The sequence below is a fragment of the Heptranchias perlo genome, chromosome 32, assembly GCF_035084215.1.
Source record: "Heptranchias perlo isolate sHepPer1 chromosome 32, sHepPer1.hap1, whole genome shotgun sequence".
NCBI lineage: Eukaryota > Metazoa > Chordata > Chondrichthyes > Hexanchiformes > Hexanchidae > Heptranchias > Heptranchias perlo.
The window spans coordinates 10,062,275-10,088,888 of record NC_090356.1 but is presented as its reverse complement, the minus strand read 5'-3'; the positions used below and the strand labels follow the sequence as shown (position 1 = coordinate 10,088,888).

The window sequence follows — 26,614 nt, the reverse complement described above, 5'->3', positions numbered from 1 at the left end:
CTGAAAATGCCTTCTCATCTCAGTCTTAAATGGCTGTCTCCTTATCCTGCGACTTTGCCCTCTGGTTCTGGACTCTCGAGGCAGGAAAAAAAACCTCTCAGCTTCTACCCTGTCAAGCCCCCTCAGAATCTTTTATGTTTCAATGCGATCACCCTTCATTCTCTAAATTGCAGAGGGTATAGGCCCATTCAACTCAACCTCTCCTCATAGGACAGCCCTCTCACCCCAGGAATTAATCTAGTGAACCTTTGTTGCACCGCCTCTGATGCAAGTATATCCTTCCTTAGATAAGGAGACCAAAACTGTACGCAGTACCCCAGGTGAGGTCTCACCGAAGCCCTGTACAATTGTAGTAAGACTTCCTCACTCTTGTACTCCAACCCCCTTGCAATAAAGGCCAACATGCCATTTGCCTTCCTAATTGCTTGGTGTATCTGCATGCTGATTTTTTGCACAAGGACACCCAAGTCTCTCTGGACACCAACATTTAATAGTTTCTCACCATTTAAAAAATATTCTGTTTTTCTATTCTTCCTACCAAAGTGAATAACCTCACATTTTCCCACATTATACTCCATCTGCCACCTTCTTTCCCACTCTCTTAACCTGTCTGTATCCCTTTGCAGACTCTTTGTGTTCTCCTCACAGCTTACTTTCCCACCTATCTTTGTATTGTCAGCTAACTTGGATACACTACACTCGGTCCCTTCATCCAAGTCATTAGTATAGATTGTAAATAGCTGAGGTTGAAGCACTGATCCTTGCGGTACCCCACTAGTTACAGCCTGCCAACCTGAAAATGATCTGTTTATACCTACTCTGTTTTCTGTCCGTTAACTAATCCTCTAACCATGTTACTATGTTACCCCCAATCCCATGAGCCTTTATCTTGCATTACAACCTTTTATGTGGCACCTTATTGAATGCCTTTTGAAAATCCAAATATACTACATCCACTGCTGCCCCTTCATCTACGCTGCTAGTTACATCCTCAAAAAACTCTAAGTTTGTCAAACATAATTTCCCTTCCATAAAACCATGTTGACTCTGCCTAATCATATTATGATGTTCTAAGTGCCGTTACCATTTCCTTAATAATGGATTCCAACATTTTCCCGATGACTGATGTTAGGCTAACTGGCCTGGAGTTCCCTGTTTTCTCTCTCCCTCCTTTCTTGAATAGCGGGGTTACATTTGCTACCTTCCAATCCGCTGGGACCATTCTAAAATCTAGGGAATTTTGGAAGATCATAACCAATGCGTCCACTATCTCTTTCTCTCTAAAGCATACATGTTATTTTTATTCTTGCGCTAACCACATGTACATTCAATTTTTCTTTAAGACCCCCCAGCAGCTGAAAGGATGAGATGGTGAACGTCTCCATGCATCTGCCAATGGTGGTCTTGAGCCAGCTGTTTGCAGACACACCAATTGTCGTTCTCCTTTTTCCTTTCTCCTGGAGAAGTACCTCATCTCTGCTGGGCATGTTCACCAGGAGGCCTAGCTTAGAAATTCAGAAATGTGGCTGAAAACTTGTATCTCACTCCTGTGTTTTGGCCCATCTTAAGTTTGAGAGAGAAAATATGGGTGTCACTGCTTTAGAAGCATATTGAGCTCACTATATTCTGGAAATTGAGACGCCCTGTCAAAAAAATTGTTGCATACAAAAAGATAAAAGAATTTTAATGGCACTTTCATTCCTAAAATTTTTTTTAAATGCTCCTCTATCACACAATTTTCCATCCAGTACCTTGTCTTCAAATGGACAACACATGCCCACTTCAAATGTCAATTGAAGCTGGAACTCCAACTGCAGTACCCCTCGGGAAAATCCTCCACTGTACCATTGGAGCTGGCAGGCTGCCGCATGCACTTTGTAATCTCTGTGTTCAGCTGGAGAAAGAGGCATGCAAATGGACAAAAATTCTTCACCACGTAAATTACAATTTGTGGCTGTTTGTCTCCCACTCCTCTGTGTTTTGGGCAACCTTATCAAAAGGGGGTAAATAAATCATGAATAGGAGGAGTCTTTTAAAATAAAGTTGTCAGCTCATATAAATGCTTAAAATGATTCATTTTTGTCAGCTTTCATTTGACGTTGCTTTTGATGGAGAACAATATCAGCCCATTTAAGATAAAATAAATTGAGGCTTTAGAAAAGTGTTTTTGTTTTTTTGACAGCCATTATGTGTCTCCTTAGAGAAACAAGTTTTTTTTTCTGTTTTTTTCCAGGCAAACCTTTACTGTATTTTGCAAAAAGATTTTTCCTGTAGCTACTGTCATTTAATTATTACCTCAGGAGATTCAGAGCCAAAACTGATGATCCTGTTAAACCACTTCAGCTGCGTCTACAGTCGATCTTTCATCCTTCCTAGCTGCTGTCATTAAATATAGCATTGCCTATGTATATTTTATGGGGTGACCCTGACAGATGTCAGGTTGATGTTCTGCAGGGACGGTAGGATTGTGGATTTAATGAAGGGCAGATAAATAGAAAAATATTTACCGTAGGCAGACTTGCAGTCATAGCTTGTGTGATAAAAAGTCTGCGCTAGTAGAATGCCAGACAAGAGTCTATTAACAAAACTAATCCTATAAAAGTAACCATGCATAGAATAAAGGTTCATTTTTATTTTAGAAAAATGATTTTACATTTCTAAAATGTTAATTTAGCCACAAGTTTATAATGAAAGATCCCATACATTATTGCTACCTCTCCTCAACCTAGTGTTCACCAACCTCATCAATTGCTCCTTCTCCTCAGACATTGTTTCCCCCACTTTCAAAACTGCTATAATCACCCTACTGTTTAAAAAGCCTACCCTTAACCTTTCTGTACTCTAATCATCGCTCCAGCCTCCATTTCCTCTCTCAGGTTCTGGAAGCCGTCGTCACCACCCAACTTTGTGATCACCTCTCTTCCCACAGCCTATTCGAATCCCTTCAATCCAGCTTCTGTCTTGCCCACACCACTGAGTCTGTGCTGGCCAAAGTTGTCAACAAAATTCGCGTGACTGTGGCCGTGATGTGTTTTTCCTTCTCCGCCCCTCTGCTCTCTTATCGGTCCAATCCTACCTGTCCCAACTTTGCCAACACATCACATGCAATGGCTTCCCCTCCTGTACCTGCACAGTAACCTTCAAGGTGCCCTAGGTTCCAGCTTTGGCCCCCTCCTATCCCTCATGGCAGCATTATCAGTAAACATGGGTTAACTTTCATATATATGCCAACAATACCCTGCTTTACCTCTCCACTACTACCTTTGATTCCATGATTGTTGCCAGCAGTCCAACGTGGCAAGTTGTGTATGAGCCAGAATATTTTATGGCTCATCATGGGCACGACCGAAGCTATCCTGTTTAGCTCCATCAAAATCTGCCTCAGTTCCTGATTCCATCTCCGTCTCAGGAACCTTAGGCTGACTTTCAAACCCCACATCTAGTCCATCAGCAAAACTGCTTTCTTACACCTTCAAAACATCACTCACCTCCACCCCATCTTTCCCCCTCCACTGCCACTGAAACTCTCATCGACACCTTTGTCACCTCCAGACTTGACATTTCCAGTGCTCTCCTCACTGACCTCTCAACTCCACCCTGTATCGAGTGCAACTCATGCAAAACTCCACCATCCGTGTTCTATCCCACTCACCTGTCATCCTTCTCCAAATCCTTTCATAACCTCAGCCCTCTCTTCCATTGCTGCTCTACAGCATGTTTTCTGTTCTCACCACTTACCATGATGGCAGAGCCATCAGCCATCTTGTCCTCACACTATGGAACTCCCTCCCTAAACCACTTTGTCTTGCTACATCTCTCCCACCTTCAAAGTTCTCCTTAAAACTACTTCTTGGAGAAAACCTTTGTCCACCTCCCCTTCTCCCTCTTCTATTCCTTGTTTGGGTCTGATTCCCAACTGTGAAATGCCTTGGGATCTTCTGCTATGGTTAAAAGTACTATAAAGAAGCAAACCTTTGGACTGTAGTTAAATTTGTACCTGGCAGCACTTCTCTTCCTTGTCCAGTAATTCAATATGATTTTATTATAAAGTTAATTATTGTTCTTCCCTCTCCCCTCCTCCATTGAAGTCTGTACATTAGCTCTGAGGAAATTATCTCCAGATTAGACTTGAGGCTTGGATGTGGCATCAACTTTTAATGGGGCAGATTTTTTACTGCGAGTGGGTTTTGGAAACCTCAAAATTTCTTCCCATATGTTTAAAGACTAGGATTTTTTAATGAGATGAAAAACAAATTTGTCCTGCAACTGTACATTACTGACATTAATAGTTGTGTAACATTTTACAAAATTTAAAATATGTTGAATGGGTCTTAATTTGGCCATTGCATTGGTTTCCAAATCTCCTAAAGCTGAGTTGATGTTTAAAAACGCTGATGCTGCCAGTGCCTATTTGATGTTCATCAAAATCTGACAACGACACGCCTCTGTTCCATAATGTTTCTAACTTGGTTCCTGAAACGTCACTGTCAATGCAGAAGTATTTTTCTGTTTTACAGAATAAAAGAGAAATTGGTTCCCCCAATGCCTCAAGATTAAAGGGTGATTTAATTGATGGTGATCAAGATGATTGAAGGAATTGATAGGGTAGATAGAGAGAAACTATTTCCTCTGGTTGGGGGGAGTCCAGAACAAGGGGGCATAACCTTAAAATTAGAGCTAGTCCGTTCAAGGGTGATGTCAGGAAGCACTTCTTCACACATAGGGTAGTGGAAATCTGGAACAGTTTCCCCCGTCCCTGCCCCCCCCCCCCCCCCAAAGTTGTTGATGCTGGGAGTCAATTGAAAATTTCAAAACTGAGATTGATAGATTTTTATTAGGCAAGGATTATGATCTAATTGAATGGTGGAGTTGGCTTGATAGGCTGAATGGCCTACTGCTGTTCCATTGTTCATCAGTGGGTAAATAGACTGCACTGTGAGTATAAACCAATAAAGATCCCAAATTTAATCTCTAATTTGCACTGAATTTGTTGACTGCGGATGGCAGGAGTTCTACAATTGATGTAGAGGCTCAGATTACGATAAACCATTGAATCAACTACCTTAGCTCCTCCTGCTTGTGCAAATGAAACACTGAATTCCCAGCAGAGTTCTGAAGTAGATGTGCAGGATGGTGCCTTTTCACGATATCTTCTAAATATGCTAGCTCACTGACTCCTGAAATTTACCATATTGACCATGAAAAATCCCATTAGGGGAAAACTCTGGTACTTTCTCTTGCTGCAGCCTGCTGGTGCTTGCTACCACTATGATGGCAGACAGAACTTTTCACCTATTTAACATGGGTTTAGGCACTGTGGAAAATAACCCAGTTGTGGGTGAGGGGGTGGGGGTGGGGGGGTGGGGGGGTGGGGAAGGAGAATCATGTGCTTACTGAGTCTGAACCAGGTGAAGTTTTTCCCGATTTGGTCTTTGTTCCTGGCCTATTGCCAATAACCGCGACATCAACACTCCTTAAATAAGTAAACAAGAAATCAGAAGGGCAAGTGGTAAGGCACACAGGTGAAGAGAGACACAAGAGGCTGAGAAAAAGCTAACCAATTTACACAAGAATGCTTTTCTGCACCCAACATTAGCATCACCACCACCCAGTGAAACGCAGTAAGCAGCTGCAGAAGTTGTCTGCAAGATACCCACAACTGTATAGCTGTTCTGTATATAATGATAATCCGTAAGGTAAAGTACATGCTGTATGTAATGTATTGTGATGTGTTGTAACTAGAGAACAACTTAAAATATAAACAGCCTGAACAAGGTCAATGTCACAACTTCAGGACAATGCTCATGTGTTTTATCAATTAATTCTGTTGGTGCATATTAGTTTACTTTGAGTTAATATCACGTTTCACTGGTTCTGCATTTTTTACGGTGAGATATGATGCACATAACAGGCATAATTTGTGCCACAAATGTTGATTTTAAATTATATGGGCCCCCGCATGGTGTTAAGCCTTTGTTTACCCAAGGCAAGAAAAACCTGGCATAGTACTAAACACACAACTGCTGCTTGTACTGTGCATTGAACGTCTCATGGAGCTGATAACGATTGGGTGGTAAGCAATAGGTGCTTTCATGTAAGATAGTTAATGTTTTATTAAGTTAATAATCGCTGTTGTTGTGCACATGATAAACCATGTGACTGAAAGTTAATCAGAGCACGCGAGATAACTAAGCTGGAAACGGGGAATGGTGTACTGTGCTGCATAGCATCGGAAACTTGGTAATCATTACAAGCTGCTCTTGCCAATAACATTTATGCTTATTAGTTTGTACGCAAAAAGTGGCAGGTAATTTGCCTCGCTGGCTTCTTAGGAAAGGATTTTTGATCAATGATTTGCTTGTGCTAATGTTTCAGCAGAGTATTGATTTCCACAGTAGCTTTGTTCACTGTAGGCTCGGAGCACGTTTGATTAACGTCCAATTGACTTTGTACGCGTTGACACTAGGAACCATTTTGCTCCGATTTGTTCCCTTTTGAAGCCAGTCCGACATGTTCTTTTGTTTATGCATGAACACTGCCGCCCATATAGTTACCAGTGTGTGGTTCCTAATCCGTCTGATTCACTGCACTTCAACCCACATGGACTCTTAATCCCTGAACAGTGATGCAAAGCAGGATAGTTTATGAAATCTGGACTGGATTTTCAAATCCAGTTTCTACCTTTTCTTCTGTGAGCTTTGTTCTCTTATTCTCTGCACAAAAGCTGCTGGAATTACATGTCAACTTAACACTAAATCAGCTTAGTTGGAATCTTGAGGAGGGTAACAAAGCTTTTATGCTTATTGAGGCAGTTTTTTTAAATCAAAAGCTAGTCACTGTGAAGTAGCGGTTTGGATGATAAATGTGGAAAGTTTAAATTTAGTTATTGAACTACTGGGGACTGGTAGTGTTCCAAGCAAACAGAGACCGGAAAGAGTCGGTGTCTTTGGAGGAGAAATAGGATTGAACATATGTTAGAAAAAATTAAATAACAACATACCATGTACAACTTTTGTGGAGATGCTGGGGGAGAAATTGGCCCCCCATCGCACCTGTTCTTGGATGAAAGCTTAGCACTGGGGGGACCGATTTCCAGGCGCGATCTCTCATGTTGAATCTGCCCCATAGGTGCTCTGGCTGCCAATTTGGCAACCGACGACCTCCAAATGTCTAGGGTTCCCACCTGAAACAGACGTTAGGCCCCTTGAATATGCTAATTGGGATCCTAACGCCTGTTTCAAGACCCCACTCCCAAATTTGGCATAAACTGGGCAGAGCATTTGCCACGCATGCTCCACTCAGTTTTTATGTGTCTAACCAGCAGTCCTTAAAGGGAATTGCAGTTAAAGCCATAAAGTATCTTTGATTTCATTGTACCTTTTGGATTAGAGAAACCGAGTCTGATTCCTTGGCCCACATCATAATGGATTGTGAAAAAACCCCACCTTTACCCTGAAGGCAAACGTGTAAGAAGGAAATATCGAGTTTTAGAGTATAAAAGGGGTTAAATAAAACATTTATTCTAGAATTGTATTCAACACCCTGAACTTTATATAGTGCCTATTTTGTGCTGTCAAAGGAAATTGAAGCACAATATATTTAATCTTCAATGCCTGGGGATAATTCAGCATTTTTGAGCATTACACCCATAAACCACATAATACTAGGAAAGCTTTCCTGATTACGAAGGAATTTTTCAATGGAGCATTTATAGTTGCTGCATGTTGAAAATAAATCATTAAAAAGTAAAAGCCTGGTGGTTCAGTCCAAATATATTTTTTGCGCCTAATTCTTGTGGCTCTTCAGGCTATTCAACTATGGGGACATCACAGTGGAGGCCAATAATGTTTCAACCAAAATCCATATGTTCAGTTTCCAATATAGATCACTGAAGAACAATCATGAAATGGGGATTTTCAATGTACGTTCCTACACAATTATCAACAACTCCCAACTACTTCAACTCATCCCCAACTATATTTCTACTTGATAATTGCTTACTTATATACTGGGGTTCTGCAGTGGGCATTTCATTTTTATGAGCTTGTATAGAAATTGAGCATGTTTTGCAAACTAAAAGTTACAGCAGGCTTTTCAAATTAAATTTCCAAGAATCCATCTCCATTAGTAGTAATGGTTACAACACGTCAAAAAGTTTGGGGTCCAAGGTGGTGGTGCTTCAGCCCAGGCGGTGTTATTGACCACTTTTGTTTTATTACAGGGTGAGCTGGTGACGTTTTATTACTATTGGAAGAAAACTCCAGAAGCAGCCAGCTCTCGTGCTCATCGTAGACATCGCAGACAGGCGGTATTTAGAAGAATTAAAACACGTACTGCAACAACGCCAGTGAATCCATCGCGACCACCGTCTGGTGAATTCTGTAAGTTCCAATTAGATTGATTATTGATCATAGTTTTTAAGAAGGAATGCACAAGGGACTATGCAATTTATATAATCAACTAATTATGCACAGTTTTAACCAGTTGTTTTAGATTGATTTCTAATTAGTATAATAGATACTGAATTTGTTGCAACTATGAACTGGGAAAGATATGACGACTAAAAGCAATCTATGGCTTTAAAGTGAAAAATCTTTAAACTCCAAGCTACTCAACGACTGGAGCTTAAAACACTACAGTTGTTTCAGTTCTCAATAGTTAAACATTAATAACCAGATTAAGAAAGTGCTTGCATCTGAATATTCATCAGTGCTAAACTTACTTAAATACTAGATATGCATTTCAAATTATAGAAATAAATTTGAGATTCTCAGTGTTCAAAGGCATAAAAATTGGATTTGTCTTGCAAAGATTAATACTTATTAAAGGCAGTGAAAATCAAAAATATAAATAGCTTCCATGTTTTTTCAGTGAAAACGTTATTTATACTACAAGTGACAAATGCATTTGCTCTGCACTTGTTCATTTATGTAATGTGTTAAAGCACAGAAGTGGCCACAGTCCCTGCAAAAATGAGTCCGTCTGTCTCTTAAGCTGTTACACTCATAGTTCTAAAAACACATTTTAATAACTTCTTAATGGACTTAATTAAAAGCGTTGCTACCATGAGTCATTAGGACACTAAATGCTGGAAAATATAAAGTATGCTTTTTAATTCTGTGTCTTTGCCAGTTCCTCGCATCAGTTTTGCATTTAACAATTTGTGGGAGGCAGCTGAAGATAAAACCGAGGAACATGCCAAAGTTGCCACTTCTTATGCCGCAGTTATAAGAACATTATTCTTCGGCGCACCTTATTTAGGCCAACTGGGTTATACTGGTGATACGTTATACTGGTGACACACTTTGTGCTCTGGCTTTCTCTGAAACTCAGAACATCACCATGGCCATATACAAGCTGCCTTATAAGCATTGGTGCGTGCAGGGTGGTAAGTACTCTGAATTTCAAGGGAGGCAGAATGCTCACTCTGTATGGCCACTATAACCTGGTTGGCTGGCAAGCAGTACACGAATGGTAGCATTGTTCTGTACCAAAATGTTGTGAAATCTTAGTAAATTTTGGGACATTGTGATGGCTTGTTTCTTTACATTGGGGTTGATGCAACATAAAACCACTGTAAGACTACCACTTCGGATCAGTTTTGGTGAAAGTTGCACCAAGTAGAGAAGTAAGGACCAAGCATTTGAGATTTTCACACTGCATTTATGATTGTAGCACTATTAACGCGGTGCATAAATCCTAATCCTAAGTGAGAAAACTGGCATGCTAATTTATACTTTTAAATTCCAACTGAGTGACAAATAAAAAAAAATAGAACTTTTATTTATATATGAATGATTTTTTTTTGCATTTGCACTTGTTTCTTTTAAAGAAACTAGAATTCCTACTTGGGGGATTTGCAGTTTTTCTTTATTTGTTCTTGGGATGTGGGCAATACTAGCATGGCCACATTTATTGCCTATCAAGTTGCCCTGAAAAGGTGGCGGTGGATCTTCTTGAACCACTGCAGTCCTTGTGGCGATAGTGCTTTCTTAATGGTGCTAGGTAGGGCGTTCCAGGATATTCAGTGATGATGAAGGAACAGCAATACATGTCCAAGTCAGGATGGTGTGTCTTGGCAAGGAACTTGGAGGTGATGATGTTCCCAAGACATTGCTGCTCTTGTCTTTCTTCATAGTAGAGGTCGCAGGGAAGAGAGTTGCTGTCGAAGTAATCCTGGCGAGTTGTTGCAGTGCATCCTGTTGGTTATATATGCTGCCAACCATAGTGTTCCAATGGCGGAGGGGGTGGATGTTGAGTCCAGGGAAAGGGGCAGAGAACTGCTCTATCCTGGATGGAATTGAACTTGAATGTTGTTGTGGCTGCACTTGACCAGGCAAAGCATATAAATCTAGACAGTTCATTCACATCTTGGACACTTGAGTTACCTGAACCCCCTAAAGTGGGATAAATTTCATAAACTTTGAGATTTTTCTTTAAAGTTGTATAAAAATACATAGCACAGGATTTCAGGCTGTACTGGAGCTTTTGAACATTTGCCTGCTTTAGATTATCTGGTTTAAGCTAGTTTTAACATTTTTGCACTGTTTGTTCATGATTACAATGTTCAGTTTGTTTACAGGACACTAAAGAACTGTTCCTGCATCCATACTTCTATACAATTCTGCTTATAATAATCAACATAAAAATAAAATTGTTAAATATCTGGAACAGCACTTGAAAGATTACATGTTTGGTTCTACGTTTAGTTTATACAGTAGAAGCTACTTTACCTTCGCTGTAAGATTGCAGATTTGCTAAGTTTTTTAAAAAAGTCTAATTATTTTGTGTTTGGGAGGGAGGGAAAATGAAATACAAGAGATGCCCCCTGCTGCTCACAGTTGGCAGATCTTCTGACTCCTGAACTAATGTATGCAAAATGTTTATGAGCATTAACTAGTAAAATGGTTAGCTCAGGGGTCTGTACTTTGGGGACAGTTAAGTGGTCATGAGCTGGCTGCACAAAGAAGAATTTTTTTTTTTGCAAAGGATCATAACCAATGATCACATGCTGCATTCATCAACACTTGGAATGAAACTAGATATAGAATTTTTCATTTCAGGTTATTTTTTCCAAATTTTCTCCAATCAGGGAGAACTATATAAAGAATATTCCAAATTGAGACGGTCTGAGCAGAAGGAAAGCAATGCATTGTTATTTGTTTTGTGGGAAATCTTGTCGAATATATTTTAACAAAGTTACAGTTTCCACATTGCAAATAAAATTAACAGGGAACAACATAATTGTCAATGTATAGAAATATATTTTGAGTAAATGAATGAAAGTGCAACTTCAGTAAAGTGTCTTCAAAAAAATTTTTAAGTATAAAAATGTTATAGCCTAGTTACAATTTTTTTTTAACACCATTCAAAATACTGGCTATGCACCGTTGCAGCTTTCTAAAATGTACAACAATACTCCTTGATAATCCAAGCATTAACATGTATTATCTGCAACAATTTACTCCATGCTTTTTTGGTGAAAGTGCTCATTTTTATAATGATTTCTTTCCAAAGTGGATCTCAGCTCAGCCAGCGAGGATGACTTTGACAGCGAGGACAGTGAACAGGAACTGAAGGGCTACGCCTGTCGCCATTGTTTCACCACCAGTATGTGTTTTTACTGTTCATGTTCTGAGAAGTAATGAGATGCACTTGCCCAGTTATTTTTTTTAAAATTGCCATTATATGCAAATTTAAATGTTGGTAAGTACTTAGTCGTAGGTCACCCCTAGGTTTTCATTCAAATATATATTTACTGGGCTCCTGTGAATCCCTGTATGCAATCAGTTCCATTGTGCAAATACTGGCATGGATGCATCCGAGGCTGATGTCAGAGAAGGGGATCATGCTGAAGTGTATCCAATTCATGATTGCTGGCATGCTTGGCTTACTTAGAAACCAATCACAGCCATTCTTTCTTTCCATCCTCCTCTCCCCAGTTTCGACTGAGTACTCAGTGGCAAGCTCAAACTGGTCCTCCTGTTACCAGTATTGTGGAGGAAGTACACTGCAATAATATCACCTTGGTTAGCAGCTGCTTAATGTTTGCACAGTAAAATGGGCAGCAGAGCTCTAGTACAAATATTTTTTTTGAAAATGCAAAGATACAAATGGGGGTTAATCAGTGGGTAAGTACATACCAGTGGAGTTACCACCATCTGTAACTCAGGTGTGAAATTCTGTTTTCAAAGTGTGACCAATTCAGGTTTTCTTTAAACCCTGCGCTCATAGGCTTTCATAGAACAATGTCATGGCGGGAAACATCAAAGGGTTTAGATTTGGAGGAAATAAAAAGCCTTAATTTTCTCCTCATTCCTTGCAGTCTCTGCAGTGAGAAGATGCATAGGTGACGTGCTCCGACACTTGCACTAATGCCACTCTGTTCAACCACTAAGAAATGCACCAGAATACCAGAGGAATAAAGCTTCCCTCTGATTTTCCTTCCTCTCTCTGGCCTCAACTTCGTGCTACCCCAGAACAGCACTGGCGGGGGGAGGTGTGAGAGAATCAAAATTCTGTGACCCATCATTGCATGGTGACGAACATTGGCTTCAACACACTCCACCATTATGATACAGTTAGAATTAATCTGATTTGTACAGCTTTCTTAGCCATTCTTGATATAAATCTCTAACAATGTATAACCAAATTGAGTCCTTGTATTTCAGAACCTTCAGAAATGTTTACCACACTCTTTAGATTGTTTATAGAAAATATATATTCTTTTAAATCAGCGTCCAAGGACTGGCATCACGGAGGAAGGGACAACATATTACTGTGCACAGAGTGTCGGATTCATTTCAAGAAATACGCAGAGTTGCCACCAATCGAGAAACCAGTGGATCCGCCACCATTTATGTTTAAACCAGTCAAAGAAGAAGAAGATGTGCTCAGTGGGAAACATAGCATGAGGACCAGAAGGAGTAGGGGCTCGGTATGAGAGTCATTATTCTTTCTTTCATTTTTGTCTTATAAAATAGTAAATTTATACAGAATCGATGTGATGCAGATGTGGTGAGTAGTTCTGAACTATTCTTTGAAATTGCCCCATGTATTTTAGCAGCGACGAGTATTCTAATTTGTTGCCTTGTCAAACATAGTTATGTGGTGCAGTATGACACACAGCTACATGCATCATATCATGTAAAACCATTTACACTGTGCTTTAAAACATACAGCCTGGATGACACCAAACTGTTATAATTTAGTGTTGTCATTTTATCCATGTAGGATAAATGAAATGTTCTCTGTTGGGTATTCTATATTTCAAATTTATATGAAACCATTGCCATTCGGTATGAAAACTGATGGAAGGCTAATAAAAAAAATAAAAGTTGAGTTCAATTTTGCAATGAGAAGCACTTCTTGTCCCAGTCACAGCTAATAAAATATTGGAAACTTGAACAACATACAGCAATATTCCCTTATGTGAGATTGTATAAGCCGAACTTCAAAAACACTTAGATTCTAATCTATACAACATTCCTGATAAAACTACCTGAGCACAAGGTTTCTTTTTCTCATTTAAAGTTGTAGTGAATCGGACTAAAAAAGATGAGTGATATCTGGCAGTTAAGGTAGGATTAGTCAGAAGTGTTCAGATTATAGAGCTGGTTTTATAAAAGTAATTATGTAATTCCTTTGTGCACACAGAAAGCAAGCTTGTACCTTCAAAATTAGTACGCAGTTTTCTTATTTAAAAAGTAGAAATATTACAAATGGAATCTCAACCACCAACATTTACCAGTAATTAACTAGAAAATATTAATTGGTAGCTAACACTGTTATAAAAGCGCTCATGAATTATTAATCACCCCATTCCATGTGGGTCTAATAATAATTTTATGTCAATTAGATGTCTTCACTGTGCAGTGGTCGTAAAAAACAGACAGCCAGTCCTGACGGTAGAGCCTCACCTATCAATGAAGACATCAGGTCCAGCGGCCGTAACTCTCCCAGTGCTACCAGCACATCCAGTAATGATAGCAAAGCAGACTCTATGAAAAAATCCAGCAAGGTAATGTTCTGATAATCGTCGTAGTAAAAGCAATTACATGCTACATCGTCGTGTCTACTGAGAAGGACCTGTTTTGAGGTTAGGGAGAGACGGGCTTTCGAATTAGCACCGTCCATATTCTAAGAAACAGCAGAAAAGAATTTTTGAAATTAAACCATTTTATAGGTCACTTTTTTTTTTAAATCCACTAAAACTCAAAATGAGACTGGAAGTGATTGGTTGAAGGTTTAAGTAGAAAGTTGCCATTGTGAACTACAATATTGCAATCAATGAATATTACCTCAACATATACTACAGCACTAAAGTGATTGCATTTCATGTAGGTGTTCTTTCCATTGCAAATATGTATGGATTGATATGCTTTGATCTGAATGGCAGAAATCCATTGCAATTTAATATTTTTGTGGAACATCTTTTAAGCAAGGAAGACATTAAACTATAGGCATTCATCAACCAGTGAAATAACGGGTGTCTAATGCACGTTAACAGTTGTGTTGACTGGTTGTGGTAGGCAAAACTTTTTGGATCTGTGCTGGCTGAATGCTCTCCAATCAGTAGTCTGCTGTCTCTGGCACTTCTTCTGGTGAAAATGCATATTACTTTTCAACCCCCTCCTTTCCAAAACAATCTGAGTGGAGCATTTGATTGTTGATTGTTACAGGAGTAGGACCAGAACTTTTATCTGTATCTTTGGGTACTGAAAAGTCGTGGTAGAACAGTACATTTCAGTGTCATAATATTGCTGAAAAATATTAGTCACGATTTTAACTCCCAATGAGAATGGGGCTCACATGGGGGTTAAAATAGATCAGAGTACTTACCTCCCCATTTACTCCTTTCTCCTACCTGCCGCCAATTTAATTTCGTGGCCTCATCAATGTGCAAAAGTCGTGGTACTATGACGCAAATAGGACACTGACGCGAATTTAACATGCAGTCACGCGACTCTCACTGATTGCCAGACCCACCAGAGACAGCAGATGGATCCAGGGCCAGAAGAGGCCTAGCAAAGTAAGGTTTTTTAAAAAAATTTTAATGGTTTCATCATGGAGCAGGAGTGCTACTCCAGGCCCCACAAGGAAACCTTGGGCCTCCCCTGCCACGGACTTCCCCTCGTCCCTCGCCCACGATTGCCTCCCGATCCTCCTTCTCCGATGACTAACCTTAGTGCTGGGGACCATTCCTCGGGTCTCCCGTGATGGCTTCCTACTACCAGAAATCCCACTCCTGCCAGTTAGTGATTCCTGCCGGGTTCGGGTGGGAGAATCGGCTCCAGGATGCAGATGGGACCTGGGGGTTAAAATGGTGCAGGCTTGTCACTCACCCTGCTCACACCGCACTTGTGCCCCGAGTTAAAATCAGGATTATTGTTTTTCTTTATGGTTTCTCATTTAGAAAATTCTTGTTCTTAAAAAAAATGTTGAGGTGCTGAAACTGTGCATTCTTTTATTGATTTAAATCTTTGATTAACTTATTAACAGTTTTGTTCTACTTGTGCTAATACTGGTCTCAACTTTTTTGCACCACAGAGGTCAAAGGATGATGTATCATCACCATCAAAGAGTGCCAAACGCCAAAGAGATAAGGCTGCTTCTGACACAGAAGAACCGGAGAGATTAAATGCAAAGAAATCCAAAACACAGGTACGTACTTGGCTATATAATCAACTATTACTCAAATATCATCACATAGTTAATTTCTGTTAAGTAAAGGAATTGGGCGTATTTGCCACATTTCCAAACGTGCAATGTACGAGCTTTTATATGATCTCAAAAGTCATTGGCAACCTTTTGAATTCGAACATATCAAAACATCGGACAACTAACCTGTCCCACACACACATCAGGAGACCTCCTACCGCCTTGGTGCCATGTAGTCTCCTAAAAGAAACGAAAAACCTCATCCAAAACCCAAGGCTAATTAGGGAGGAAAAATCTAGGAAATTCCTCTCCGATCCCTCTAGGCGATATAAACTAGCCCAGGAGACCACATTGATCATGACTTATATTGATTGGTAACAGCTAACTCATAGACCAGAAACTGGCACCTACCTGCTCTGTGGAGCTCAGTGCCTTACATTTACCCATTGATCCATTGGGTTGGGGGTTGGGGGATGGGGGGAACTTGTCATTTCTTTCTCTTCAATTTTCTCCCCTTCCTTATCCTGAAGACAGTGACTTCCTTTTTGGATTACAGCTCCATGGGTGGAGGTCGTCACAGCCAAACCCAATCCTGTCTTCCCTGATGTTCTCACAATACGCACCTCAGCAAGGGTAGCAGAAATGCTAGCTGATGTTTCTTTTCCTAACCCGGATATGCTGAGGCCGACTGTAGCACAACTATCGCCACCCTCACTAAGATCAGCTAACACAACGCAGACCTGGGACCCTGGGTCTGTGTAGCTCAAAGATCATGGTTTAACTTTGGTTTACAAATTTCAAACACATTCAACAAAAACATGAAGTTGAGAAGCAAAAAGGAAGGAGTGCAGATTGGATCAAGCAGAAGAGCAGTAATATACGCAGAATGGAAAATAAAACATTTGCACAAAAAATGGTCCCACACTTCCCTGTATTTTCTGTGATATAACTTTTGCTTATGACTCCACAGAATAATCCACTGAAAAGAAAATTCCAACTGATATATATAAATACCTGTTGTGTTTCTTAATCTTTGATTCCACATACTTCACAAGCAATGCTGCTGGCAGCAAAATTGGCTAAAATGCAGCTTGTTGGAGTGCTCTGTCGTTGCCAATGGCACAACCAAAGACAAAATGATGCTTAGCACACAGGATGGATCTGGTGCAGGTAATCTGGACAAAGTCTATAGTCTGTAAATCCTGATTTACATTTACTACGCTTACAAACAACACCTTGTCATATATTCTGCCAGCAATCTGCAGAAAACAGTGAGGTTTTTTTCTTGGCTCCTTTGTGGCCATGTGTTTTTACAAGGACCAGCAATTATTACATTACTAATTTGAACCCATCATTAGTCCCAGCTGACAGAACTGAAGAATGATGATGTTTGTTGTTTTTAAACTGTCGAGAGTATACTTGAAGGGAGTGTAGCATTTTGGACAAATTGCACAGTAGAGACTGATTCATTCCAATTTCCACTCTCCTCAGTAGTCGCAACCAGAGGTGCCCTGAAGTGGGTGTTGATATAAACAACAATTAAATCGAGTTATCAGATTCAGTACTCATGGAAAAATGTTCATTGGAAAAAATGCAGTTCTGACATTCACAATGGACAGCAATAATGCTGTAAATGTGCAGCAATATGTGCACTATCTTATAATTTGCAAAGGAGGATAATTCCATTTTGTTTACTGTAGGATGTAATTTAATTGTAAGTCTTCCAATAAAATTGTATTGTTACTGTTGAGTTGAACATAGGAGGAGTTAGTACAGGTAGTTAAATTATAATGAAAGTGATGCTCTTGGTTTTAAATTCTAGAATTAAAGTTGGAGATTTTCTAAAGTATATACAAAGTGTGGGGCAAGCCTACAATAATGTGTGAATTTTCTAATGAATTAAATTGTAATTTCCAAACTTGCTAATGGAACAAGGAAGGAAGACACATCAACAATAAAGCTATGCTGGAGTCTGCCATTTGGGTTATGGTTAGCAGAAATTGTAGGTTTATCTCATAATGGATACTGTAATGCCACTTCAGACATCAGCTCGACTTGTATCCGCAGCTAGCAAGAAAAATGCTGCGCAGAGATTTGAAATATTGAAAATGGTCAGGAAAGTCTTGTCCATCTTAATAGGACATCACTGAAAAAATATATGACTGAAACCAAGTGATAGCACACTGAAAAATTGCCCTTCTGCCGTTGAACTATATATTTTCTCCCTTTTAATTGTCAGATTCAGTCTGATCTAAACAAATACCTTTTAAAAATGATCATAAATGCTGCTTTAAATTTCCATAGGCTAACTTGCTATTTCAAATGTTCCAGATTTTAAATTATGTATTCCATGAATATTTTAGTGAAAAAATAATGTAATTTCAGTCTAGAGCTTTGGGGGAGAGGAGGTCAAAGAGCACGTTTGCAGGTCAATAGAAAGCATGATTCTGCAGTGTAAGTATGTGGTAAATGGCAATGCTTCAAAACAGTTAGATGGAAGGAAAAAGCCCACCATCTGCTTCATATTTACAGGGTGAAACATGGGTTTTGTAAACTAAGTTTGGGTTAATTTAACCTGCTGTGTCTAAGCTACGTTTTGTTTGTTAAGGTGACAAGTTGATTAAAGTGTAGCTGTTGAATTATGTTGATGAAAAGACAAATGCATCTTTTTGAATGTAAACTCCCCAATTGAAATTTTAACCTGCTTTGAAAATTTAAATGTTAATATTTCTGTGTAAATAGAATCGCAGTTTGCTGCTTCCAAATTTACTTGTTGTTCTGACTCATAATCTAGATGATTATATATCTTGTGCAGAATACTCGTATGTCCTTGATGGTGCAAATTGTAATGTTCGGTATGAAACATGGTTTCACAAATGTTTCCATGGAAGTTTCAACTGGTATGGAAGCAACAGTTAGTATGTGTGATACAAAAGGGCTAGAGTGTTTATTTCTAATGTCACTTGCCATATTTAAAGCTTCACTATTAGCTAACCTTAATCGTTCAGTTTTACAGTTGGCAAACCTGTTACAAGTTTCGGTGATTTTCTTACTTTTGCATTCTTGGAAAGCTGTATTTGACTGCATACTTCAAAAATGAAGGTTTGTCATCTCTACCCAAGAGAGGAATGGTAGTTATGCTACTGATATGTGTTTTCATTTTTGATTTTATGAAATCTCAGTCCTCGGGACAATTAAATCAACAATAATGTGTTCAGAATAATACTGGGTAGTCAATATTCATTTTTAAGGAGACAGATATGTGGGTGGATTGATTTGTGGCTCACTCCAGTTTTTGAACTTTCTGTTCGCTGTTCCATCCATGGCAAGGATCTCTGATCGAGAAAATGGGAGTAAAGCTGGTTTGTGTGCTGCAGATCCCCTCAAAGGCTTCTTATGTCAAACCTGTTTGGTAGAATTTTTGCTTCGATAAAGTGGACAGTGTCAGCTTTTCCTTCATGGTAGAATGTACTGGTGGTGTAGCCTAAATTGGGGAAAATCAAAGAGGTATTGGCTAATTAATCAGCTTTACTGTGATGCAACCCCCTCGTCATTCAGGTTTAAAATTAGCATCTTAATTGTGCATTGATCATTTTTAAGTTCAGTATATCTTATAAGTTAGCCAACATTGTACTTGAGCTTTATGTTCATGAAGCAATTGCCATTTAGTTAGGTTGACCAAAGAGGTTTAGTAAATATTATTTGATCATTCATAATTATCTCTCTTTTGATTTGTAACAGGAGATCAGTAGGCCAAATTCACCATCTGAAGGAGAGAGTTCTGACAGCCGCAGTGTTAATGATGAAGGAAGCAGTGATCCAAAGGATATTGATCAGGACAATCGCAGCACATCACCAAGTATACCAAGCCCAAGGGACAATGAGAGTGATTCTGATTCCTCCGCACAGCAACAAGTATTACAGTCTCAGCCTCCAGTACATCAGAGTGCGTGTGCTTCTCTGCCACTAGCACCACTGGAACCACCACAAATGCCCCCTCCAGCATCTTCCTGTGCTGTATCTGTTCCTCAACAATTGTCCCCAGTTTCACAGCCTCGGAGTCAGACACCACCTCACTCACTGATGCAGCCTGCATCGCAGCTTCATCCCCAGAGACTAACATCGCCGCACCCTCCAATTCAACAACAGTTACAACCTCAATCACAACCTCTCCCCCAGTCACAGACACAATCTCAGCTTCATGCTCAGGTGCAACCATTGCCTCACTCTCTGCAAGCTCAGCCTCACATACAGCATCAACTGCAAGGTCCACCATTCTCCATCACTCCTCAGCCTCAGATACAGCAGGTTGCTGCCCAGGCACCAACTGCAACACACCCACAGCAACACGCTCCTACCCAAGTCCAAGCGCAGCCTCCACCACCACCCCAAGCACAGCCTCCAAGGGAGCAGCCTTTGCCACCTGCTCCTGTGACTATGCCTCATATCAAGCCACCACCCACTACACCAATTACTCCTATTTCTAATACACAGTCACACAAACCACCAACCCATCTTGCAGGACCTCCACCATTCCCACAAATGCCTTCAAATCTGCCACCCCCTCCAGCTTTAAAACCATTGAGCTCCCTCTCCACCCATCATCCTCCCTCTGTCCATCCACCTCCATTGCAGTTAATGCCTCAAACTCAACAGCTTCAGCCTCCTCCTGCTCAACCCCCAGTATTAACCCAAGCCCAGAGCCTCCCAGCGACTGCAACTCATCCTCAAGCAGTATCTCACCAAGTTCCTTCTCAGCCCCCATATTCCCAGCATTCTTTCATCCCATCAGGGACTCCTACAATTGCATCTCCATCAGCATCCTCCACATCCAGTGCTGCATCCATTTCTACCATTCAGCCTACAGCTTCCATTGTTACATCTATGTGTTCCGCTGGGAATATTACAAACACTGCTCCTGCCACGGTGACTAGCATTCAGATTAAAGAGGAAATCCAGGACGAGCCAGATGAACCAGATAGTCCACCACCATCTCCAAACAGGAGTCCATCTCCAGAACCAACAGTTGTTAGCACACCAAGCCATGCCAGCCAGTCAGCCAGGTATAGTTTATTATTTTGTATTCTGTAAAGCTGGTAGCTTTAGAAAATACACACAAACAGCAGTTATTTTTTAAATTGCACTTTTTTTTAATATTATGGGTGGTGTAATTATTTATTATTGCAAGAAATTTCCCTGCTCAGAAACTACTTGTTGCAAGCACTGGTTATTCTTTCCTCCTGCAGAATGGAATAAGTGATGCATGGCGAAAAACTGTAGGGTTTTGTCTTAGTGATGTTTCCATTTCTCTGTTAATCATTTGTGCTTTGTTTTAGGTTCATCAAACATTTGGATCGTGGCTACAATTCATGTGCAAGATCAGACTTGTACTTTGTACCACTGCAAGGTTCAAAACTGGCCAAGAAACGGGAAGAAGCAATAGAAAGAGCCAGACGAGAAGCTGAGCAGAAGGCCAGAGAAGAGAAAGAGAAGGAAAAGGAAAAAGAAAAGGAGAGGGAAAGAGAACGGGAGCGAGAGAGGGAAGCTGAGAGAGCAGCGGTAGGTGCTGCTCATCGGAGCTGCTGAATTGTTTCTGACTAGGGGCTATAAATATAAGATGGTCACTAATAAATCCAATAGGGAATTCAGGAGAAACTTCATTACCCAAAGAGTGGTTAGAATGTGGAACTCACTATCACAAGGAGAAGTTTGGGCGAATAGCATAGATGCATTTAAGGGGAAACTAGATAAACACATGAGGGAGAAAGGAATAGAAGGTTCTGCTGACAGGATTAGATGAGGAGGCTCGTGAGGAGCATAAACGCATGGACTAGTTGGGCTGAATGGTTTATTTCTATGCTGTATATTTTATGTAATTCAATGCAACATTACTGATGGTGTAAGATATTGTTATTGTGTGACGCTATTACAGGTGAACTCTTTTTAGGTTTTCAATAGATATTCCATCATTGTGCTGAGTGGAAGCTGTAGGCCCTTTCCTGAAGGGGAGGGAACCTGGGCACTCTCATATTTTCTAACTAAACTGTCCTGGCAGAGATCTGGCAACAGGTTGTCTGCCCTGCTCATTTACCTGGGAAATGTTTAGCAGATGAATCTAAAGGAAAGCAAGAAAAATCATTTATTAAAAGGAGAGAGGCAGAAACTTAAATGGCTAGCTGCTCCCACTAGCTACCTAGATATCTGTTTCATGTTGCACCAGGTCATTTTGTCAATGAACAAGCCTGGGAATTACATTTAGTGAAATTTTATAACCTGACCCATTTACTAATGATGAAATGTGTTGGAAAAGACGAATACTACTCCAGTACAGTTCTGCTCATTTCAAAAGTAATGTAAAACATCTCCAATATAGTCCAAAACTCTAAGCTGGATCACAGAAGTTCTGTTTCTGTGCACTGTTAGAGTTCAGATGTATGAAGTTTCTAGCCAATTATAGAAATGTTGAAGAATATCATCCAAAATAACAAATCAAATGTTGGCAATTGAAGTCACCAAAAACGGTCAATGTTGTAAAACCATGTAAGTTAAATCGCTAGATGTTTTGTTAATCATTTTTCTCAATACGATGATTTTCAATTAGTATACTTGCTACATGTCTGATTAGATCATAGTTCCACCTTCGTGTCATTCCAAATGATGAAGTTGCTGTTTACAAAATTGCATTATTACAGATAAAAACAGAAAATGCTGGAAATACACAAGTCAGTCAGCATTTCTAATGAAAAATGACAGGGTATGGTGTTTTTGGTGTGTACTATTAATCAGAACTGAAAACTAAGCAGGCATTTTAATAAAAGAAAAAAGAAATAAAAAAGGAAAAAGAGAAAAAATCAATAGATGCACCAAGCACAGAAAGGGCGTTAATAGGTTGAATGACCTGAAAACGGTTAAATTATATTACGCTTTGTATTTCCAGCATTTTTTATTTTTAGTTCAGGTTCCCAGTATTTGCAAATTTCTTTTTCTATGCATTATAACTTGTTCCATTTCCTTTAGCAGAAAGCATCTAGCTCCTCCCATGAGGGACGCATGGCAGAATCTCAACTTGCTGGGCCAACACATTTAAGGCCTTCATTTGAGCCTCCACCTACTACTATTGCAGCTGTACCTCCATACATTGGACCAGACACCCCAGCACTACGGACTCTCAGTGAATATGCACGGCCACATGTCATGTCTCCAACCAATCGTAACCATCCATTCTTTGTTCCATTAAATGCCTCTGATCCAATCTTGGCTTACCATATGCCAAGCCTCTACAGTGCTGACCCTGCAATGAGAGAACGAGAACTGCGTGAAAGAGAGATTAGGGAGAGAGAGATTCGGGAAAGAGAGTTCCGTGAAAGGATGAAGCCAGGCTTTGAGGTTAAGCCACCTGAACTGGACGGTCTGCACCCAGCTGCTAATCCTATGGATCCATTTGTTCGGCATGGTGCATTAACACTCCAACCAGCAGCAGGAGCTCATCCATTCCCTCCTTTCCACCCTGGATTGAATCCACTAGAAAGGGAAAGACTTGCACTTGCAGGCCCTCAGTTACGGCCTGAAATGTCTTACGCTGATAGACTGGCAGCAGAAAGAATACATGCTGAACGCATGGCATCACTTGCAAATGACCCACTTACAAGACTACAGATGTTCAATGTGACACCACATCACCACCAGCATTCACACATACATTCACACTTACACCTACATCAGCAAGATCCATTACATCAAGGTGAGTTGACTGGATTCTGATTATTAACAACCAGAAAAGTTGTTAGCTATATGTCATCTTGTCCTTGTATTTATCTGTGTGCTCAAAGATGTAGAAGCATTATGAATCTGATAGTGATGTTGCTGAATGAATATAACTATATAATGCATCTGATACCACAACCTCAGTGCAACAATTTTATGACACCCTCACTAATGAAGAATACATGTAATGCAGTTGCTTTATTCTGATATGAATCTTAAATTCTGAAAGCAAGGATCGACTATGTAATATACTTTGCATTTCTACTTTTTATTTCACTAATATTAAAAGCTCAAAACATAAGCCACACAAATGCAAGGAGTTATAAATGTGGTCCTCGCTGCCAGTGAAAAGAGTAGTAAAGCAACATTGCCATTTTGATATAAGATGTAATATATAAGTCATTGGGGTAAGGTTTAAAAGCATTCCGGCACCAATTGTGTGATGATGCACAGTTGCGCAGTAGCTCACTTGTACGTTTTATAGAATGATGGGTGGCTGGGGTGAATTAAGATTGTGTAAGTAGTCCTGAATTAGCATTATTCATGGTTATACAAGTTCAAAACCAATAGGCGGGCTCGTTTGTATCTATAACTTAGTATTTTTTGCAATCTGAACCTGTTCACTTTCTCTTTTGTTTCTGTTGACTGAAAATGCACAGTGATAAGGGCAATGTACAGATGAAGAACTGTGGTTATGGAACATTATAAGCACAATAGACAACTAGTATTGAAGGTGTAACATTAGAAAAAAAATCTGCACATTCTGAAATGACTGTAGTTTATGAATATATTTTTCAGAGAATGCAAAGGGATAAATTACTAATGTACAGAACAGCAAATGTTCACATTCACCAATGAATAAGTATCCCAATTTTAGAAAACACTCTCAGTACTCAAAATAATGAGCTGCCAAGCTTCACAAACTCAGGCAGTATTTTGTTTCCTTGGCAACTCGTGTTAGCCAGCATTCAGTATTGGATCCTAGTACTTAAATACCATTTTTTTTAAAAATCCTCAGCTGCATAATTTGGTTGTGTGTAAAAAAAATAAGTGCTTTGTTAATAAAATTGAGATGATTAATAAAATTGTATAACTGCAGAAGAAGGCACTTACTTGCCTTTGTGTTGAGAGTGCACATTCTCAACTCCCACTTACAGGAATTGCTTAGCTAAGGCCTCACAGTTGTGGAGCGTGGGAGGAAATCTCAAGAAGGCACTCTCAACACTGAGGTAAGTGTCTCAGTAAACCATTCGAAAATCTGAATGTTTTTTCACAGTCTGATTAATCAGTGAGCAATGCTGACTGGATAGGCTAATAGGAGGAAATGTGAACTTGCATAATATATCCAATGCAGAAATTTGAATCTTGCTGAGTTAGCTACAACTGTGGACAAGACAGGTCACTGGTTGCCTGAAAATCCAGACTGAGCAAGGCAATGGTAATATCTGTGCGATAATTGTATTTCATTCGGCCCTGGAAAAGCTGATTAGAGGGACATGGCATATGATTTATCCCTTCTCTGTTACCTTGAATTTTGATCCAAACAGTTCCAGCCCTTGTAGTTTCAGTTGGAATCTAATCTGTAACACCTGATTCCTCATTTTTCTTAATTATCATCTGTCTGCCTGGGTTTAGCTCTACTTGCCTGCTACATTGAAAACCGCTGAATGGCTTAGGTGGCCATCCACAATCAGGCCATTCGATCGCCTATACCATAACCGATGAACCAAGGATCTATTGCATTGTAATACCAATAGATTCATCAAGCTTTTTCTGTACCCCAAGAGCACTGTCTGTCTTAATTTAACCAAATGTAAGGAATCTTACAACACCAGGTTATAGTCCAACAAATTTATTTTAAAATCACAAGCTTTCGGAGATTATCTTCTTCGTCAGATGATTGAATGAAAAGGTTCTCAAATCGCATATCTTATACGATGTTGGGACAGCATCACACCAATCAAAAGGTGTCGTTGTTATTCAAACAGGCCAGTCACGGAGAACAGAACGTCCCAGTACACTCGATATACATTGTGTCTTTTACACAGGCAAGCAGAAAGAAACTTAAAATGGCAGAGAGAGAGAGAGAATTTTAAAAAACATATAAATTTTTTCCCCCTTTTTGCTGGTGGGGTTACGTGTAGCGTGACATGAACCCAAGATCCCGGTTGAGGCCGTCCTCATGGGTGCGGAACTTGGCTATCAACTTCTGCTCGACGATTTTGCGTTGTCGTGTGTCTCGAAGGCCGCCTTGGAGAACGCTTACCCGAAGATCGGTGGCTGAATGTCCTTGACTGCTAAAGTGTTCCCCGACTGGGAGGGAACCCTCCTGTTTGGCGATTGTTGCGCGGTGTCCGTTCATCCGTTGTCGCAGCGTCTGCATGGTCTCGCCAATGTACCATGCTCCGGGGCATCCTTTCCTGCAACGTATGAGGTAAACAACGTTGGCCGAGTCACAGGAGTATGAACCATGTACCTGGTGGGTGGTGTCCTCTCGTGTGATGGTGGTATCCGTGTCGATGATCTGGCATGTCTTGCAGAGGTTGCCGTGGCAGGGTTGTGTGGTGTCGTGGACGCTGTTCTCATGAAAACTGGGTAACTTGCTGCGAACGATGGTCTGTTTGAGGTTGGGTGGCTGTTTAAAGGCGAGCAGTGGAGGCGTGGGGATGGCCTTAGCGAGGTGTTCGTCGTCATCGATGACATGTTGAAGGCTGCGGAGAACATGGTGTAGTTTCTCCGCTCCAGGGAAGTACTGGACGACGAAGGGTACTCTGTTGGTTGCGTCCCGTGTTTGTCTTCTGAGGAGGTCTATGCGATTCTTCGCTGTGGCCCGTCGGAACTGTCGATCGACAAGTCGAGCGTCATATCCCGTTCTTACGAGGGCGTCTTTCAGCGTCTGTAGGTGTCCATCGCGTTCCTCCTCGTCTGAGCAGATCCTGTGTATTCGTAGGGCCTGTCCATAGGGGATGGCCTCTTTGACGTGGTTGGGGTGGAAGCTGGAAAAGTGGAGCATCGTGAGGTTGTCCGTGGGCTTGCGGTAGAGTGAGGTGCTGAGGTGCCCGTCTTTGATGGAGATTTGTGTGTCCAAGAAAGAAACCGATTCTGAGGAGTAGTCCATGGTGAGTTTGATGGTGGGATGGAACTTGTTGATGTTATCGTGTAGTCTCTTCAGTGATTCTTCGCCGTGGGT

At 40.4% G+C, this 26,614-nt stretch overlaps 1 protein-coding gene across 7 annotated transcripts in view; it reads left to right on the top strand.

The window, feature by feature from the left end:
• rerea (arginine-glutamic acid dipeptide (RE) repeats a) overlaps positions 1 to 26,614 on the top strand; it is a 399,886-nt gene that overhangs the window by 357,832 nt on the left and 15,440 nt on the right. For 5 of the 7 annotated variants that reach the window (XM_067970328.1, XM_067970324.1, XM_067970325.1 and 2 more), the window contains 8 exons: positions 8,222 to 8,381; positions 11,518 to 11,610; positions 12,738 to 12,937; positions 13,859 to 14,020; positions 15,550 to 15,663; positions 19,402 to 20,723; positions 20,997 to 21,219; positions 22,678 to 23,401. In XM_067970328.1, the coding sequence (XP_067826429.1) occupies positions 8,222 to 8,381; positions 11,518 to 11,610; positions 12,738 to 12,937; positions 13,859 to 14,020; positions 15,550 to 15,663; positions 19,402 to 20,723; positions 20,997 to 21,219; positions 22,678 to 23,401 (2,998 nt within the window). The remainder of the gene's footprint in view (positions 1 to 8,221; positions 8,382 to 11,517; positions 11,611 to 12,737; positions 12,938 to 13,858; positions 14,021 to 15,549; positions 15,664 to 19,401; positions 20,724 to 20,996; positions 21,220 to 22,677; positions 23,402 to 26,614) is intronic. The other 2 variants (XM_067970329.1, XM_067970327.1) reach the window with 1 other exon arrangement.